At 46.6% G+C, this 18,671-nt stretch overlaps 1 protein-coding gene across 5 annotated transcripts in view; it reads right to left on the bottom strand.

Moving 5' to 3' along the window:
• The window catches only part of TP63 (tumor protein p63), a 152,046-nt gene extending 149,864 nt beyond the window's left edge, over positions 1 to 2,182 (bottom strand). Inside the window, exon 1 of one of the 5 annotated variants that reach the window (XM_053390858.1) lies at positions 2,005 to 2,182. In XM_053390858.1, coding sequence (XP_053246833.1) covers positions 2,005 to 2,066 — 62 coding nt within the window. In that variant the 5' untranslated portion in view covers positions 2,067 to 2,182. The remainder of the gene's footprint in view (positions 1 to 2,004) is intronic. The other 4 variants (XM_053390854.1, XM_053390853.1, XM_053390856.1 and 1 more) reach the window with 4 other exon arrangements.
• Between the last annotated feature and the right edge of the window lie 16,489 nt (positions 2,183 to 18,671).

The raw sequence follows: 18,671 nt of genomic DNA, 5'->3' as shown, positions 1-18,671 counted from the left end.
TTCCCAGCTCACCACAACCTGGAAAAGCCATCACAACATCTGGAAAAGCCAAAACCAAAGCCTATGTCTATCCAACTGTCCTCGTGTTGATGTGATTAAGCTAAAACACTGAAAGCTGAGCAAGCGATTGTTCAAGCGGCGGGCCATTAACTTCTGCAACCCCCAGGCACGAGATGTGGGGGACAGAGGTGACTAGATGGTTTGAAAATAGGATAGCGGGCAAGGTGGAGCATGCAGACAATGGCCATTGGAGCAAAATGGTACCCATGCAACATATCTCTGAATGCCAGATATGTGAAACAAAGGAGAGAAGAAGGATAACCAGCGTTTAGCATGCTCTGCTTGTGAACCACTCCTCCTTGGAAACAAAATTCTGCACAGATGATGGGAGGTGGCAGACCTACATTTGGGGGGGCCCTGAAGCTTGAACTGTTGTGGGGGCTCCTTCACTACAAGCAAAGAGGTCCAGGTAACCACTGTTATCTTCTTTTTTAGGAAGCCCCCCCCCAATAGTGATTCTCCGCCCATCATTGCTTTTTCCATCGCGCTGCCATATACCTGAGTTTTCCCTTAAAGGTAAAGGGACCCCTGACCATTAGGTCCAGTCGTGACTGACTCTGGGGTTATGGTGCTCATCTCGCTTTACTGGCCGAGGGAGCCGGCGTACAGCTTCTGGGTCATGTGGCCAACATGACTAAGCCGCTTCTGGTGAACCAGAAACAGAAATGCCGTTTACCTTCCCACCGGAGCGGTACCTATTTTTCTACTTGCACTTGACATGCTTTCGAACTGCTAGGTTGGCAGGAGCAGGGACCGAGCAATGGGAGCTCACCCCGTCGCGGGGATTTGAACTGCTACCCTGCTGATCGGCAAGTCCTAGGCTCTGTGGTTTAGCGCCACCCGCGTCTGAGTTTTCCCTTACTCTGTCAATTCAGCAAAATTCACCCGGCGCCAGTTTTACACCCCAAAACCAGGCCATGCCAGGAATTTTCCTACATTTACAACATCTCGAACTTTGGGCTTGTTGAAATATACAACAAAAACGTTATCAGTTTGAGTCATGTGACACAGATTGGTTCTATTAGACCCAAAATTTTAAATGCCATGACCCTCCATCATTTCTCTGGTGGAAATAAGGATGTCCTAAGGAAAAGCTGGGCATTCCAGGAGCAAAAATCAGAAACTGGGACAGCTTTTTTAAATCTGGGACTCTCCCTGGAAAATGGGGACTCTTGGAGGGTCTGCAATGTGGATAAAAGGCACTCTTGGGGTCCCTCTGGGATTAGGGTCCCTGAAGGTTAAGCTCCATTAGTTTCATAGTAGTTTAACCCTGGGGGCTGTTCTGATGCAGCCCATCAACCCTGAGGCTCTTAGGAACTATCCACAGCATTCAAGCATCTCGGATGTTGGGACCTGCCCTGATCTTTCTGATGCACACACATTCCTTTGCATCCAAAGATTGCCTTTTTCTCCCCTGAATGAGATGCTCAGCATGCTCTCTCTGAGTGTACGCACATGCTGGAATGCACATGGAATTCTGGAACTATTTATTTAGCTAGGAACACACTCAGCTACACTCGCTCGCTGCATCGTCGCTGGGTCTCCTGCAGATGTCAACATACAGATTGACACAGATATATATATTATTATTTCTTTTACTTTGCTGGCAGGACCCAAGGTCCTTTCTCGTCTTCAGTCACTCCGCGTGACACTTGTCAAGCGATCTGTCCTCCGGGCAGGCTTTTCTGCCTATCCTCCCCTCTTTATTTACTGCCAAAACAGAGGGTTGCCTCCGATGGAACAATAACTAACTGGGCGGCCAAAAATAATAATCAGCCTTGCAGAGCGTGAAGCAAGTGGTATATTTCTTCGGAGACACACAGCACAGACAGGCGTGCAGGGAGCCTGGCCCAGCCAGCTGCCACCATCTGATAGCAGAAGAGATTAAAAAAAAAATTGCACAGCAAATGCAAGCTTACAAGAAGAAGAAAGAAGGAGACTCACCGCTGGAGGTAGGCGTCAGGGCAGCATGGCAAGGTAGGATATGGGGCAGCTTCAAAAGTCATTTCCTCCCAGGGTGTCCTCTCTGGGTGTCAACCAAGCCAAATAAATAAATATCTCTGGGCGTATAATAAGGTCAGCCGGCAAAGCGTGATGGGGTCAAGAGGCATTTGGAGATAGGGTTTTCCGAAGGTTTCTTTTACACTTGCAGAGGGGTGGGGCCGTCCGGGGGGCTGGCCAATGGGATCCGTCCAGTGGCAACCCCCCCCCGGCATCAGCCTTGCAAAGTGTCACTCTCCCCAAACCAAGCATCTCTCCTGTCTCTCTCTTTGCAAAAGTTTCTCACCCTCCCTCCCTCCCTCCTGCCTGCCTGCAGGACACAGAATAGCCACTGGCAGCCCTGAAGACGGGGATTTTGGGAAGTGGTCCAGGCCATCGCTGAACTTCTGATCTTGACGCTGGTTGGCTGTTTCCGACAGATGATATCAGGGCGTAATCCTGGAAATACGGAGCGACTGCACCTCAAATCAGTCCCCCGCAGAGGTAAGGCCGCTTTGCAGCTTTCATAGAATCATAGAGTTGGAAGAGACCACAAGGGCCATCGAGTCCAACCCCCTGCCAAGCAGGAAACACCATCAGAGCACTCCTGACATATGGTTGTCAAGCCTCTGCTTAAAGACCTCCAAAGAAGGAGACTCCACCACACTCCTTGGCAGCAAATTCCACTGTCGAACAGGTTCAGGTTCAGCTGCCTCTGCAGGAAACTCTGAGCTAAAGGATCTTTCTTTCTAATATCTCTGGCCCGTTATTTTGCAGTTACAGGCAGTGGTTTTAAAAGCAAACTTAGGGAAATCCCACTGGGTAGTCTCTCTCTCTCTCTCTCTCTCTCTCTCTCTCTCTCTCTCTCTCTTGTAAAAAGCCCAGGGACTCAAGCACCACCAGTCTGCCATACAATCATAGACTCAAACAATCGTACAGTTGGAAGGAAACCCAAAGGTCATCTAGTCCAACCCGCTGCAATGCAGGAATCTCAGCTAAAGCAGCCATGGCAGATGGCCACCCAACCTCTGTTTACAAACCTCCAAGGAAGGAGAGTCCACACCTCCCGAGGGAGTTTGTTCCAATGTCATAAAGCTCTCACTGTCAGAAAGTCCTTCCTGATGTTGAGTCGGAATCTCCTGTCTTGTAACTTGAAGCCATGAGTTCGAGTCCTACCCTCCAGAGCAGGAGGAAACAAGCCTGGTCCATCTTAATCACCTACCTATTAGACCCAAGCACCTATTAGAAAGATCTCAAGGAGGTTTCTATAGCCTGTTTTTTCTGCTCACCCTTCACAGCAAAATGGAACCTCCAGCCACCAAAGCACTATACCTCTGAATACGAGATAAGGGGAAGGAAGGAGAGAAGGAGGGTTTGGCACCACCTTGCAGCCTCTGCTTGTGAATCAGACCTTGCTGGAAACATGATTCCACTTTGGATACACAGATATTTTTAAAGCAATTCCCAAGGAGAGAACTGTGAATGTAGAGGGGAATCAGTCCCTCAGAGGACCTGATCTCCCTGGTTATCAGAGCGGCGGCTGAGACGCCACCAACCTATGCAGTAGAAAACTGAGCCTTGACAGAGAGAGAAGGAGAGAGAGAGATATAAATAGATCCGATCAACATCAAGAAGAAAACAAGTTTTACAATGCCCCTTTCTCAGGGCAGACGTAACTGATTAAGTTCCTCCTCGTCTCGCTCAGTAGAGCAGGCTGCAAACCTAGACTACTTTGTGGTTTTGGGGAATGAACGGGGTATTAATCAGGAGCTAAATTAAAATGGATTCCGGGGGGTGGGGGTAGCCAGACGGTGACTACGTGCCTACGCTCCACAGAAGACAATGCCATGCAGGCCTGCAAGTGCTTTGCTCGCACACTCATGTGCCACCCGAGAAATTTTATACACCGCTTGGTTATAGGCAAATGAAAAATATACCCCAAAGCAGTTTGCAAAGGAATAGCATTATAAAATTATCAGCTGGTATGGTTAAAGGAAGCACGCGGGTGGCACTGTGGGTTAAACCACAGAGCCTAGGACTTGCTGATCAGAAGGTCGGCGGTTTGAATCCCCGCGAAGGGGTGAGCTCCCATTGCTCGGTCCCAGCTCCTGCCAACCTAGCAGTTCAAAAGCACGTCAAAGTGCAAGTAGATAAATAGGTACTGCTCTGGCGGGAAGGTAAACGGCGTTTCCGTGCACTGCTCTGGTTCGCCAGAAGCGGCTTAGTCCTGCTGGCCACATGACCCGGAAGCTGTACACCAGCTCCCTTGGCCAATAAAGTGAGATGAGCGCCGCAACCCCAGAGTCGGTCGCGACTGGACCTAATGGTCAGGGGTCTCTTTACCTTTTTACCTATGGTTAAAGGATGAAAAATGAAATCAGCAATCAACTGAAAGCAGATTAAAGCCTATGTCAACATGCCGCATGACGTTTCCAGCAACTCTACTCTCTCTTCCTGTGGAAGCACCGGGAGAGGAGGTGTCTGCCCAGTTCCTTGCTTGGAAGGCCGTGGCGTGGAATAAAATACCCTCTGCCGTTTGCGCCTGAGTGGCAGGAGGAAGCTATTTAAAAACTTGACATTCTCCACCGCCCACCCCTGTCTCTGATGTGTCCTCAGCATCTGTGAATTGTGGACTCAAGGAAGGCGAGGGGAGGGGGAGAGAAATACTCTCTTTTGGTCCAGGTCCAAGAAACAAGGAAAACTTGGCTGCAAACATGGAGAGCAGTGGCTGCAGAAAACGTTTGCACTAATTGGGAAGTATCTCAGCAATGTGCAGGGGGCCTTTCCATCAAAAAGCACCCCCAGGTCAACATTCGGACAAAAACGTCCCCATTCCTACCCAAAAATAATTACTGATTTATTAGCACTGGTTAAAGAGGCCCCTTCCAAGCCAATGGATGTTAGCATTCTGTTTCATATCTTGGTCCAAAATGCGATTTTGAATTATTATTACAGTGGTATCTCGGTTTACAAACATAATCAGTTCTGGAAGTCCGTTCTTAAACCGTTCTTAAACTGAGAAGTGCTTTCCCGAATGAGGCCTCCCGCCGCCGGTGTCCTTCCACCGTTCGGATTCTGTTCTTAGACCGAGGTAAAGTTCACAAACCAGGACACTACTTTTGCGAAGTTCGTATACTGAATAGTTCGTAAACAGGGCTGTTCTGAAACCGAGGTACCACTGTATAGAGTGGCTGGGGGAACCTAGACAGATGGGCGGAGTATAAATAATAAATTATGTATTATTATATATTTTATATAATTTATATATATATAAATTATATATTTTATATAATTTTTATATATTTTTATATATAATTTATTGTTATTATTTATCCCATTTCTGTATTGCCCTTCATCCAAGGATCACAGGTTGGTTCACAATATAAAAACACAAGAACACATACCATTGCAACAAACAATTCTGAATCCTATCATTCTAGGACCAATCAGACTGCTGCATTCTGAATCCTATTCAACTCAGTACATAACAGAGACAGATGCACCTCTAAGGGAGGAGGGTCACAGAGAAAACCGTCCGTTGGGTTCCCTCCCCACAAATCCTGGCAGGGACCTCACAGGGTGCATTTTTCAGAGCCACGAACAGTATCACAAAATTCAGATAAAGCGCGAACTCTGAAGGATAATTCTTTTCCAGTCAGTCTATTAGGCTGGGTGGTGTAAAAAAAAAAAGTTTTTAAAAGTAGGTTTTGCTTCAATAGGTAGATCAGATGAAAATTCTCCTCCATCACTCCCAATGTTAACCAGAGTAAGGCAAGATTCCCTGGGAGCGACAACAGGCCCAGCCAATCAGGACACTTTATCCTACCCACCAGTCACAGGGCTGATGTCACACAACCTTCTTCAATCTTTGACCATGCTGAGGTTAGCTTAGGTCCTTGTGTGCAGAAAGACAATTTGTTTTATTGTTTATTTATTTCATTTCATTTTGTGCAATTTATATTCCGCTTGATTTTAACAAGCAAACAAAAAAAAAAACAAAATAGCAGATTACATGAAAGATGAAGCAATAAAATTATCACTAAGAAGAATTAGCAACAACAATTGAATACATTTGAAAGGTTAAAACAGCAGTAGACTAAAAACAGATTGAAACTCTCAAGTCTCAGCTAGAGCCAGGGCCTTTTCAGCACTGGCCCCGACTTGGTGGAACGCTCTGTCACAAGAGACCAGGGCCCTGTAGGATTTAACATCTTTCCGCAGGGCCTGCAAGATGGAGCTGTTCTGCCTGCCTTTGTCTTGTACTCAGTATGACCCCTTATACAGGATTTGGTATAAAAATTTTCCCTTGGCTTTTTTGCTGGCCCATGTAGGACCAGCATGGATCGCTGGCTCGGGTGAATATCTGATGTTTCCTCCCTTTATGGTCTTGATTTATGGGCTACTACTAGAATGAGGGAAGTGAGAGCTGGACCATAAAGAAGGCTGATTGCCGAAGAATGGATGCTTTTGAATTCTGGTGCTGGAGGAGACTCTTGAGAGTCCCATGGACTGCAAGAAGATCCAACCTCTCCATTCTGAAGGAAATCTGCCCTGAGTGCTCACTGGAAGGACAGATCCTGAAGCTGAGGCTCCAAGACTTTGGCCACCTCATGAGAAGAGACCCTGGTTTGGGAAAGATGGAGGGCACAAGGAGAAGGGGACGACAGAGGACGAGATGGTGGGACAGTGTTCTCGAAGCTACCAGCATGAGTTTGACCAAACTGCGGGAGGCAGTGGAAGACAGGAGTGCCTGGCGTGCTCTGGTCCAGGGGGTCACGAAGAGTTGGACATGACTAAACGACTAAACAACAACAACACTAGAATGAGACTGCATTTTAAGTTGTATTTTAAACCGTATTTTAAGCCATATTTTAAGCAACTGTTTTTTCTTTCTTTCTGTTACGTTTTATTGTAAATTATATTTGGTGTTAGCCGCCCTGAGCCCGGCCCTGGCCAGGGAGGGCAGAGTATAAATAAAATTATTATTATTATTATTATTATTATTATTATTATTATTATTATTAAACTCAACTTTCTTAAGTCCCTGGACAGGCTTGTCTAAACAAAGATGTTTTGAGCATGCACCGGGCAGAGCACAGTGAAGCTGCCTGGTTGATGGGAGTCCCACAGTTCTTTAAAATGTGCTATGAGTATTACATGGCACATATATGGGTGCCCATTCCACCAATCAAAGCAGAATTGCAATCCTTGTATGACACGAGAGCCTGAGCCTCTCCGCCTGGCTGTGGGGTTTGGGGATCTCCCTGACAGCTGAGGGCAGAGATGTGCCGGCCACAAACATCTGAGCAGGAGGATTTAGAGCTCTGGGACTCTGGGGGCCCGCAATATTCAGGTGGCTCCAGCAGCTATGTCTGGAGAATGTGTGTAGGTGGTCTCATTTCCCGAATGAGGCCTCCCGCCGCCGGTGTCCTTCCACCGTTCGGATTCTGTTCTTAGACCGAGGTAAAGTTCACAAACCAGGACACTACTTTTGCGAAGTTCGTATACTGAATAGTTCGTAAACAGGGCTGTTCTGAAACCGAGGTACCACTGTATAGAGTGGCTGGGGGAACCTAGACAGATGGGCGGAGTATAAATAATAAATTATGTATTATTATATATTTTATATAATTTATATATATATAAATTATATATTTTATATAATTTTTATATATTTTTATATATAATTTATTGTTATTATTTATCCCATTTCTGTATTGCCCTTCATCCAAGGATCACAGGTTGGTTCACAATATAAAAACACAAGAACACATACCATTGCAACAAACAATTCTGAATCCTATCATTCTAGGACCAATCAGACTGCTGCATTCTGAATCCTATTCAACTCAGTACATAACAGAGACAGATGCACCTCTAAGGGAGGAGGGTCACAGAGAAAACCGTCCGTTGGGTTCCCTCCCCACAAATCCTGGCAGGGACCTCACAGGGTGCATTTTTCAGAGCCACGAACAGTATCACAAAATTCAGATAAAGCGCGAACTCTGAAGGATAATTCTTTTCCAGTCAGTCTATTAGGCTGGGTGGTGTAAAAAAAAAAAGTTTTTAAAAGTAGGTTTTGCTTCAATAGGTAGATCAGATGAAAATTCTCCTCCATCACTCCCAATGTTAACCAGAGTAAGGCAAGATTCCCTGGGAGCGACAACAGGCCCAGCCAATCAGGACACTTTATCCTACCCACCAGTCACAGGGCTGATGTCACACAACCTTCTTCAATCTTTGACCATGCTGAGGTTAGCTTAGGTCCTTGTGTGCAGAAAGACAATTTGTTTTATTGTTTATTTATTTCATTTCATTTTGTGCAATTTATATTCCGCTTGATTTTAACAAGCAAACAAAAAAAAAAACAAAATAGCAGATTACATGAAAGATGAAGCAATAAAATTATCACTAAGAAGAATTAGCAACAACAATTGAATACATTTGAAAGGTTAAAACAGCAGTAGACTAAAAACAGATTGAAACTCTCAAGTCTCAGCTAGAGCCAGGGCCTTTTCAGCACTGGCCCCGACTTGGTGGAACGCTCTGTCACAAGAGACCAGGGCCCTGTAGGATTTAACATCTTTCCGCAGGGCCTGCAAGATGGAGCTGTTCTGCCTGCCTTTGTCTTGTACTCAGTATGACCCCTTATACAGGATTTGGTATAAAAATTTTCCCTTGGCTTTTTTGCTGGCCCATGTAGGACCAGCATGGATCGCTGGCTCGGGTGAATATCTGATGTTTCCTCCCTTTATGGTCTTGATTTATGGGCTACTACTAGAATGAGGGAAGTGAGAGCTGGACCATAAAGAAGGCTGATTGCCGAAGAATGGATGCTTTTGAATTCTGGTGCTGGAGGAGACTCTTGAGAGTCCCATGGACTGCAAGAAGATCCAACCTCTCCATTCTGAAGGAAATCTGCCCTGAGTGCTCACTGGAAGGACAGATCCTGAAGCTGAGGCTCCAAGACTTTGGCCACCTCATGAGAAGAGACCCTGGTTTGGGAAAGATGGAGGGCACAAGGAGAAGGGGACGACAGAGGACGAGATGGTGGGACAGTGTTCTCGAAGCTACCAGCATGAGTTTGACCAAACTGCGGGAGGCAGTGGAAGACAGGAGTGCCTGGCGTGCTCTGGTCCAGGGGGTCACGAAGAGTTGGACATGACTAAACGACTAAACAACAACAACACTAGAATGAGACTGCATTTTAAGTTGTATTTTAAACCGTATTTTAAGCCATATTTTAAGCAACTGTTTTTTCTTTCTTTCTGTTACGTTTTATTGTAAATTATATTTGGTGTTAGCCGCCCTGAGCCCGGCCCTGGCCAGGGAGGGCAGAGTATAAATAAAATTATTATTATTATTATTATTATTATTATTATTATTATTATTATTATTAAACTCAACTTTCTTAAGTCCCTGGACAGGCTTGTCTAAACAAAGATGTTTTGAGCATGCACCGGGCAGAGCACAGTGAAGCTGCCTGGTTGATGGGAGTCCCACAGTTCTTTAAAATGTGCTATGAGTATTACATGGCACATATATGGGTGCCCATTCCACCAATCAAAGCAGAATTGCAATCCTTGTATGACACGAGAGCCTGAGCCTCTCCGCCTGGCTGTGGGGTTTGGGGATCTCCCTGACAGCTGAGGGCAGAGATGTGCCGGCCACAAACATCTGAGCAGGAGGATTTAGAGCTCTGGGACTCTGGGGGCCCGCAATATTCAGGTGGCTCCAGCAGCTATGTCTGGAGAATGTGTGTAGGTGGTCTCAAAATGCAGTGACTCATTTGCCGTTGCCGTTTTTAAGTCCGGGGGAAGCAGACAAAAGCAGGGCGGCAAGTTGGAAGGGGCGTTATGGAGGCCCAACTGTTCCCATGCAACGCCGTCCCCATCTTTGCGGTGAATATTTACTGGGAGCGGAATCCAGGCGATTGAAAATATTCCCCCCCCCATGCTCAGTGCATTTGATTCTCTAGTTGTGCTAGAGAAAGAGGAGAGAGAGGTGACAGAACTGGGCCAGAGAAGAGTGTGCGTAAAAAGAGGCAGTGGTGGCATAGTGGTTAGAGCATTGGACCAGGAGCTGGGAGAGTTCGAATCTCCCCACTCGGCCACAGCTGAGCTCACTGGGTGACCTTGAGTGACAGGTGCAGCCTCTCAGCCTAACCTACCTGGCAGTGTTGTTGCGCAGGGATTAAATGGGGAGCTCCTTTGGGAGGAAAGGTGGGATAGAAATATGATATAAACAAATGTCAGTTCACAGTTTCTGGTTAGAAAAATAGAACTGTAGACCTGGCAGGGATCCTGAGGATCTTTCAGAACCAAGGATCTCGACTACATCAGCATGACAGAGGACAGTCCAATATCTGATTAATGGCTGGTTCCCATCCAATATACAAGGCTGTATATTGCCTCCCTGCTTATTTAACTTATATGCAGAATTCATCATGCGAAAGGCTGGGCTGGATGAATCCCTAGCCGGAATTAAGATTGCCGGGAGAAATATCAACAACCTCAGATATGCAGATGACACAACCTTGATGGCAGAAAGTGAGGAGGAATTAAAGAACCTTTTATTGAGGGTGAAAAAGGAGAGCGCAAAATATGGTCTGAAGCTCAACATCAAAAAAACGAAGATCATGGCCACTGGTCCCATCACCTCCTGGCAAATAGAAGGGGAAGAAATGGAGGCAGTGAGAGATTTTACTTTCTTGGGCTCCATGATCATTGCAGATGGTGACAGCAGCCATGAAATTAAAAGACGTCTGCTTCTTGGGAGAAAAGCAATGACAAACCTAGACAGCATCTTAAAAAGCAGAGACATCACCTTGCCAAGAAAGGTCTGTATAGTTAAAGCTATGGTTTTCCCAGTAGTGATGTATGGAAGTGAGAGCTGGACCATAAAGAAGGCTGATCGCCGAAGAATTGCTGCTTTTGAAATTTGGTGCTGCAATGCGTTGATTTAATACACATATCTATAGGGTGCTGGAGGAGACTCTTGAGAGTCCCATGGACTGCAAGAAGATCCAGCCTCTCCATTCTGAAGGAAATCAGCCCTGAGTGCTCAGTGGAAGGACAGATCCTGAAGCTGAGGCTCCAAGACTTTGGCCACCTCATGAGAAGAGAAGACTCCTTGGAAAAGACCCTGATGTTGGGAAAGATGGAGGGCCCAAGGAGAAGGGGACGACAGAGGACGAGATGGTGGGACAGTGTTCTCGAAGCTACCAGCATGAGTTTGACCAAACTACAGGAGGCAGTGGAGGACAGGAGTGCCTGGCGTGCTCTGGTCCAGAGGGTCACGAAGAGGCGGACACCACTAAACGATTAAACAACAGCCCATCCTAGCTGCCAGGAGTAAAGAAATGATAATTTCTTTACCATTCTCCAAGGCTGCCTGTTTTAATATCACCAAACAGAACAGCTAATAGATCAAGCGTCAAATTATATATCTCACTGTGTTCCTTAGAAAACAAAACTAGAAAAACTGAACTGTTCCTGCTCTGGGCTTCTGTGTCCTGTTGGTGACACCACTTGCCATGCATCAAAGAACCTAATGAGAGATCTGTAGCAGAATCAGGCCCAGAGGGATGCCGAGAACAGATTCAAGTCCCAGTGGAGAAAAAAGGGTCTTCCCCCAGCAAGCACGGAGCAGCTAAAATTATTTACTCAGGATATAAAATAGATGTGTGATCTCACTTTTATGTTAATGATAAATATGGTAATGTTAGTTCCTTCTAGAGAAGGTTAAGATCCTAATGGCTAATTTTGATAATATGAGCAGCCCCACGATGGCTACTGAACTAAGCATACATTTTGGTGAACTAATGCAAGTGTACTGGAAGAAGCAAAGATCACCCGTGTCAAAGCAATGATTCTTCAACATCAACTTTGTTGGACTGGTCATGTTGTGCGGATGCCTGATGATCGTCTTCCAAAGCAATGACTCTATTCTCACTTTAAAAATGGAAAGTGTAATGTTGGTGGTCAACAAAAGAGGTTTAAAGACTATCTCAAGGCGGTAAAAAAAGGTAGTATAAACACCAACAACTGGGAAACACTGGCATGCGAGCGCTCCAGTTGGAGAACAGCCTTTACCAAAGGTGTCATGGGCTTTGAAGACACTCGAACTCAGGAAGCAAGGGAAAAATGTGCTAAGAGGAAGGTACACTTGGCAAACCCTCACCGTGATAAACTCTCACCCGGAAACCAATGTCCCCACTGTGGAAGGACGTGTGGATCCAGAATTGGCCTCCACAGTCACTTACGGACTCACTGTTAAAACCGTGTTCATGGAAGACAATCTGACTTGTCTACAAGGGATCACCAAAGAAGAAGAAGAGGACATTTTGAACGTTGAACTTGTCTGTGTAACACAAAGGAATGGGCACCGCACAACCACTGGGGAAACCCAGCCAGATGGGTGGGGTATAAATAATAAATTATTATTATTATTATTATTATTATTATTATTAGTTGTGGTTGTTTTCGCACGGTGTTCACAAATGCAGCCGTGCATCATACGAGGAAATGGCAGTGTCTCAGAAGACTGCCTTATTCAACATGCGCCCACTTGACCACTTCAGTTGGCAGAATTGCCACTGCTACAGGTGCCACACAGGGTACCCATTCTACATTTCATAGAGTCATAAAACTGTAGAGTTGGAAGGGTCCCTGCGGGTCATCCAGTCCAACCCCCTGCGATGCAGGAATCTTTTGCCCAACGTGAATTTTGAACACACGACCCTGGGCTTAAGAGCCTCATGCTCTACTGGCTGAGCTAATTTGTAAAAAACCAATATTTTAGTGCGGCAGCACCTGCACCTTGGAACTCCCTGCCTATTGATATCAGTCAAGCGCTTTCCATGTATTCGCTAAAATAATTCCTGTTCTGCCCCGTTCAGGTACTTTGAAAATGGACGTGAATTTTAACCTGTATTACTATGTTGACTTCTTGTATGCTTTAAACTATTCTTGTACATTTTTTCTCAATTTTCCCATTTTATATTGTTGTAAACCACTTTGAGGTGCTGGTTGTTTTTACAACCAAACAGTGCATAACTTTTATGAAATAACTTTTGCATGGAGTCAGAAACACTTGGTGGAATTTGCTGACTTTTACAATAGAGAAGTAATCATAGTACTAAGAAAGATGAAAACATACGCAAGACAATTGGGGCCCAGGGCCCCTTCCAGACTGGGGCGGCCAGCTCCCCCCCTTCCTGCCTTCATCAGTCCTGAGGCCCATTGGGCCATTTATTCCAGAATCCTGTCCTCAGTGGCCAGTCAGATGCCCCATAGAATCAGGAAACTCCCATAGAATCAGGAATCCAGGTCGCATTGAGCATGGCTATGTCTCCTGGTTGAGATTCTTTTTTTCTTTTTCTTTACCTGGGGGAGGCGCATGCTTGCACCCCTGATGAATGCTGGGCTACAGCCAGAAGCTTTATAAGATTTTAACTGAAGCGAATGCGATTACTGACGCCTTCATAAAACGTTGGGGTAGATGGACAAAATAGAGGTTCGGATTAATCACAGATGGTGCAAAGGAGGGGAAGTTCAGCCGTTTAAGAGGCAGGTGTGAACCGTCTTATACAAGACCAGCAGAACCAGTACTGGGTGTTCAGATCGCAAGGAGATAGAGCAAAAGCACAAAACAGCCACAGCAGCAAATCAATTAGTTCCAAAAACACTTGTGAAATAAGATGCAAACGAGGATGGGATCGAGCGTCACAGCCGCTCCTTAGGTCTTTAAGTCTCTTCAGCCAAAAATACTCTGCAAAGCAATTGACTGCAGGCCTTAGGTAGAAACACACACTTGGCCTTAAACTGAATGGGATTGTTTTAGGCTGTTTCGGCAAAATATTGAGAGCTGCTTGGTGTTCTTATTGCCTTTAGGGCTGCAGTTCTGTTCAGTGGTTGGCTCAGAGCCCGGGGATTGGTAGTGGGACAATGATGAGCGGTCACAGGCAGAAGAGGAGGCGACAGAGGTTGAAGAGGTAACAGGGTTTAGTGAGCGGGGAGAGTCTGTGGCAGAGAGAAGTCCAAAAGCAAGAGCTGGAGCTGATGCAGGAGAGGAGGGTCGCCAAGAGGCAGAGATGAGTCAAGCTGGTGAGGGAGCCAGGGGGTCTTCTGCTCCTGCTGCCACCAGATCCCCTCCCCACTGGCCTTCCAGAACCAGAAGAGGTATGAAGAGGGTGGAGCAAAGACAGACAAGGAGACAGCGTCTCAGATTGCTGGAGGAAGACCTTGGGGAGGAGGAGATTTATGCAGCTGTAGGAAGGCAGGGACCTTTGGTCTCCACAACTGCCTCAAAGGGGCAAGACCTACTGTGAAGGTTGTTGTGACTCCTCTGGCCAGACCTTGTTTCTGCTAATAAAGAGTTCCTGTACTCTATGTGATTTGTTGCTGGTTAGCTCACTGATATCCACTCCCCAGCTGAAATTGCCACCCCCCCACTGCCGTTGCCGGGACGTGGGTGGCGCTGTGGGTTACACCACAGAGCCTAGGACTTGCCGATCAGAAGGTTGGCAGTTCGAATCCCCGCGACGGGGTGAGCTCCCATTGCTCGGTCCCTGCTCCTGCGCACCTAGCAGTTCGAAAGCACGTCAAAGTGCAAGTAGATAAATAGGTACCGCTCCGGCGGGAAGGTAAACGGAGTTTCCGTGCGCTGCTCTGGTTCACCAGAAGCGGCTTAGTCATGCTGGCTACATGACCTGAAAGCTGTACGCCGGCTCCCTCGGCCAGTAAAGTGAGATGAGCGCCACAAACCCAGTGTTGGTCACGACAGGACCTAATGGTTAGGGGTCCCTTTACCTTTACTCCCTTTGCCACCCTACCCACTAGACTTCTGCCTTCCCCCTGCCCCACGGCTCAACCTCCGAAATCTTCTTGCAGGACTAAGCAGCTGTCCTCCTCTTCCTTGTTAGCCTAAACATCCCTGTCATCCAAAGTCGGTTGGGGCGGTGACCCCATTCCACAGTCTCTCCCCACCCCTTGGGGGCAAATAATGGCAATGTGTGGATTACGCCTCTCTGAGATCTCAGCAGACCTTGACACCTCCGCTGCTAACTTGCATGGAATTGAGGAGACGTCTGAGCTTTGGCAAGCAGGAGAGGCTATGGCTCGCTCTACCTTTTTGCTGATGGAAAGCACTTAGTCTTCCCAGTTCCGAAGAGGCTTCTATACCGAACCACTGATTTGAAGTTGGGTGGGACCCCAAAGGTCATCAAGGCCAGCCCCTCAATGCAGGAATCACAGCAGACAGATGACATCCAACATCCGTTTGAAAATCTCCAATGAAGGAGAACCCATCACCTCCCGAGATGGACTGTTCTGCTGTCGAACAGCTCTAACCCTCAGAAAATTCTCCCTAGTAGGAATCTCCTTTCCTGAAATTTGAATCCATTGGTTAGAGTCCTCCCACCAGAAGAAGTTTGAGGGGGGTGTGACAAAGTAGGGCCTGACTGGGAACCCCAAAGGGGTTTGATGAATCCCCCTCCTGGAATTGTGACAATATGTTTTCCGGAAATTGGAACTACACACATGAAATGTTTTGCCGCTGAAAAACAGCAACAAAAAAAATTCTCATGATTGAAGGTGTCACCCCATCAGACTCCAGCTTTTGCAAAGCAAAAGAATATGCAAGACTCTCTTGCTTCAAAATGGGCATTGCAAAACTGGAGTTGCTAGGAGAGGTCAGAGGGTCGCATGGAGTCCTCCGTTCCTTTGCAAGTTCATAAAATGAACATTGTAAAACCTCAATGCTGGTCTGCGCAGATCAAATGTCTTACAAATGGCATTCACGATCATGGTCAGTAAGCATACTTAAGCCTTTCCAAATTTGCCTAATTTCTTTTTAAAGCCAACCGAGCCGCTATTTATCACCACATCTTGTGGCAGGGAGTTGAATAGGTTTCATTAGACATGAGGAAGTGGTTTATGTCTTTTGATCAGCACACTTGAAATGGGAAAGGGGACAAAAAGAAAGAAAAGTCGTGACCTATTTCGTAGTGATGTATGGAAGTGATATATGGAAGTAGTGATATATAGAAGTGAGAGCTGGACCATCAAGAAGGCTGATCGCCGAAGAATGGATGCTTTTGAATTCTGGTGCTGGAGGAGACTCTTGAGAGTCCCATGGACTGCAAGAAGATCCAACCGATCCATTCTGAAGGAAATCAGCTCTGAGTGCTCACTGGAAGGACAGATCCTGAAGCTGAGGCTCCAAGACTTTGGCCACCTCATGAGAAGAGAAGACTCCCTGGAAAAGACCCTGATGTTGGGAAGATGGAGGGTACAAGGAGAAGAGGACGACAGAGGATGAGATGGTTGCACAGTGTTCTTGAAGCTACAGACATGAGTTTGACCAAACTGCGGGAGGCAGTGGAAGACAGAAGTGCCTGGCGTACTCTGGTCCAGGGGGTCACAAAGAGGCGGACACGACTAAATGACTAAACAACAACAATGCCACACTATTATTTTGGCTGTGAGTTGGTGGTGAGTTTGGCTGTGAGTTGCTGTGTATTGGAGTGAAGAGGGTTTCAAAACTCAGGCTGGTGAAGTTCTGAGTTAGGCTAAAGAATAAATGAATTGAAAACTGGATTTGCACATTACGAAAACTCACCAGCAGGGCTTTCCAGTCAAACTGAACTTTAAGTAACACCGCTGGATGTTTAAGGCATCAAATGGACTATACAAACTAAATTCAGTTTTTGGTCCACATTTTTAAGCCAACCCCACCCCTTACAAGCTACCAACATGAGTTTGACCAAACTGTGGGAGGCAGTGGAAGACAGGAGTGCCTGGCGTGCTCTGGTCCATGGGGTCACGAAGAGTTGGACACGACTAAACAACAACAACATTTCCTATCAATCCAGGCTGATGAGAGCCTGTTGAAATCAGGGCCACTGAAAGTGGGTTTGGGTCTCAGTAAAAACCATCTCCCCCTTCTCCTTCTGGACTGGAGAAGGAGCCAAAGCCCTTTTCTCTATTCACACCACAAACATAATTGGAGAGCGCTTTATCCTATCTGCTTTTCCTAGCTGGATCTGGGCTGCGACCCCTCATTTTAAGAACCCAGGGACCAAGAGGTTGGCAAAGCGGTGCAAACCAGTGAGGGGTTTCTCTGCCTCACATTGGCACACAGACAACTGCGTACCAGTTCGAAAGACGCCACCGAAACTTCTCTGTTCCTGCCCAGCATGCGTTGGGGCCTGAGGATCTTTGAGGAGGGCTCTCAGGAATTTCCCACTGACCTGCTGCTCTTGAAACTGCTGGGGGGAAATCCCAAGCGCCCAGCAGTGAAGTGAGTTGGGTTTAAAAATAAAAATAAATGACATACTCAAGAAGAGAATCATAGAGCTGGAAGGGACCATGAGGGTCCTCTAGACCAACCCCCTGCAACACAGGAATCTTTTACCCAACGTGGAACTCGAACCCATAACCCTGAGATTAAGAGTCTCATGCTCTCTTGGCTGAGCTATCCCACTAGTCAGTAGCCAAGCAAGAGAACAAGTTCTTAGAATGATGGGAGCTTTTCATAAGCTATCGGAATGAAAGAGTCAAATGGGGAACATCTACCCTTATAAACTATTTTTAATTATCTGGCTATCTCTCCTATGCAAAATACGCACACACATTTTTTTTTCTGTCCCCCCTTCCCCTCTTTTCCCATTTTCTCTTCTCCCCCCCCCCTTTCTCCTTTCCACCCCCTTTTTTCTTCTATGTGATTCCTGCATTGAAGGCGGTTGGACTACATGACCCTTCCAATTCATTTTTTAAAAAATGATAAAAAAATTAAGCATCTGCAGGTTATTTTAAACTGGGCTGAGAGGTAGTGCTGGTTATAGGGTTTTTTTTGGAGATCATGACACTCTGCAATTATAAACAGCAAGAAATTGCTTCTGTTAACCAGCGTCACCTCAGTGGTCCTGGAGATCTTCCATCCCAAACTGTATCTCTTTAAGAACTGGTGCCTGGGTTTGCTCATTTTTCTTTTCCCTCCCCAAACCTATTTCCTTTCCTGCTGCACCTTTGGGAGTGTAATTCTGAGGGTAGGGAGGCACTACCTTGACACGGGTGGCGCTGTGGGTTAAACCACAGAGCCTAGGACTTACTGATCAGAAGGTCGGTGGTTCGAATCCTCGCGACGGGGTGAGCTCCCATTGCTCAGTCCCTGCTCCTGCCAACCTAGCAGTTCGAAAGCACGTCAAAGTGCAAGTAGATAAATAGGTACCGCTCCGGCGGGAAGGTAAATGGCGTTTCCGTGCGCTGCTCTGGTTCGCCAGAAGCGGCTTAGTCATGCTGGCCACATGACCCGGAAGCTGTATGCCGGCTCCCTCGGCCAATAAAGCGAGATGAGCACCACAACCCCAGAGTCGTCCGTGACTGGACCTAATGGTCAGGGGTCCCTTTACCTTTATGATGCTCTACAAACATTTTGTGCTGAAGGGCAGAGTAAAAACCGACCAAGCCTTCCTCAAACTTGGTGCCTTCCAGATATCATGAACTATAACTCCCATCAGCCACGGACAACACGTACCAGCTTTGGCTAATGGAAGTTGTAGCTGAAAAGCACTAAGCAAGAGTGGCAGATGAAGACGTTGGACTTTTTGGAGTTGGCCGACCTGACTG

This window comes from Podarcis raffonei, chromosome 5, assembly GCF_027172205.1.
Source record: "Podarcis raffonei isolate rPodRaf1 chromosome 5, rPodRaf1.pri, whole genome shotgun sequence".
Lineage (NCBI taxonomy): Eukaryota > Metazoa > Chordata > Lepidosauria > Squamata > Lacertidae > Podarcis > Podarcis raffonei.
This window is presented reverse-complemented; position numbering and strand designations above follow the sequence as displayed.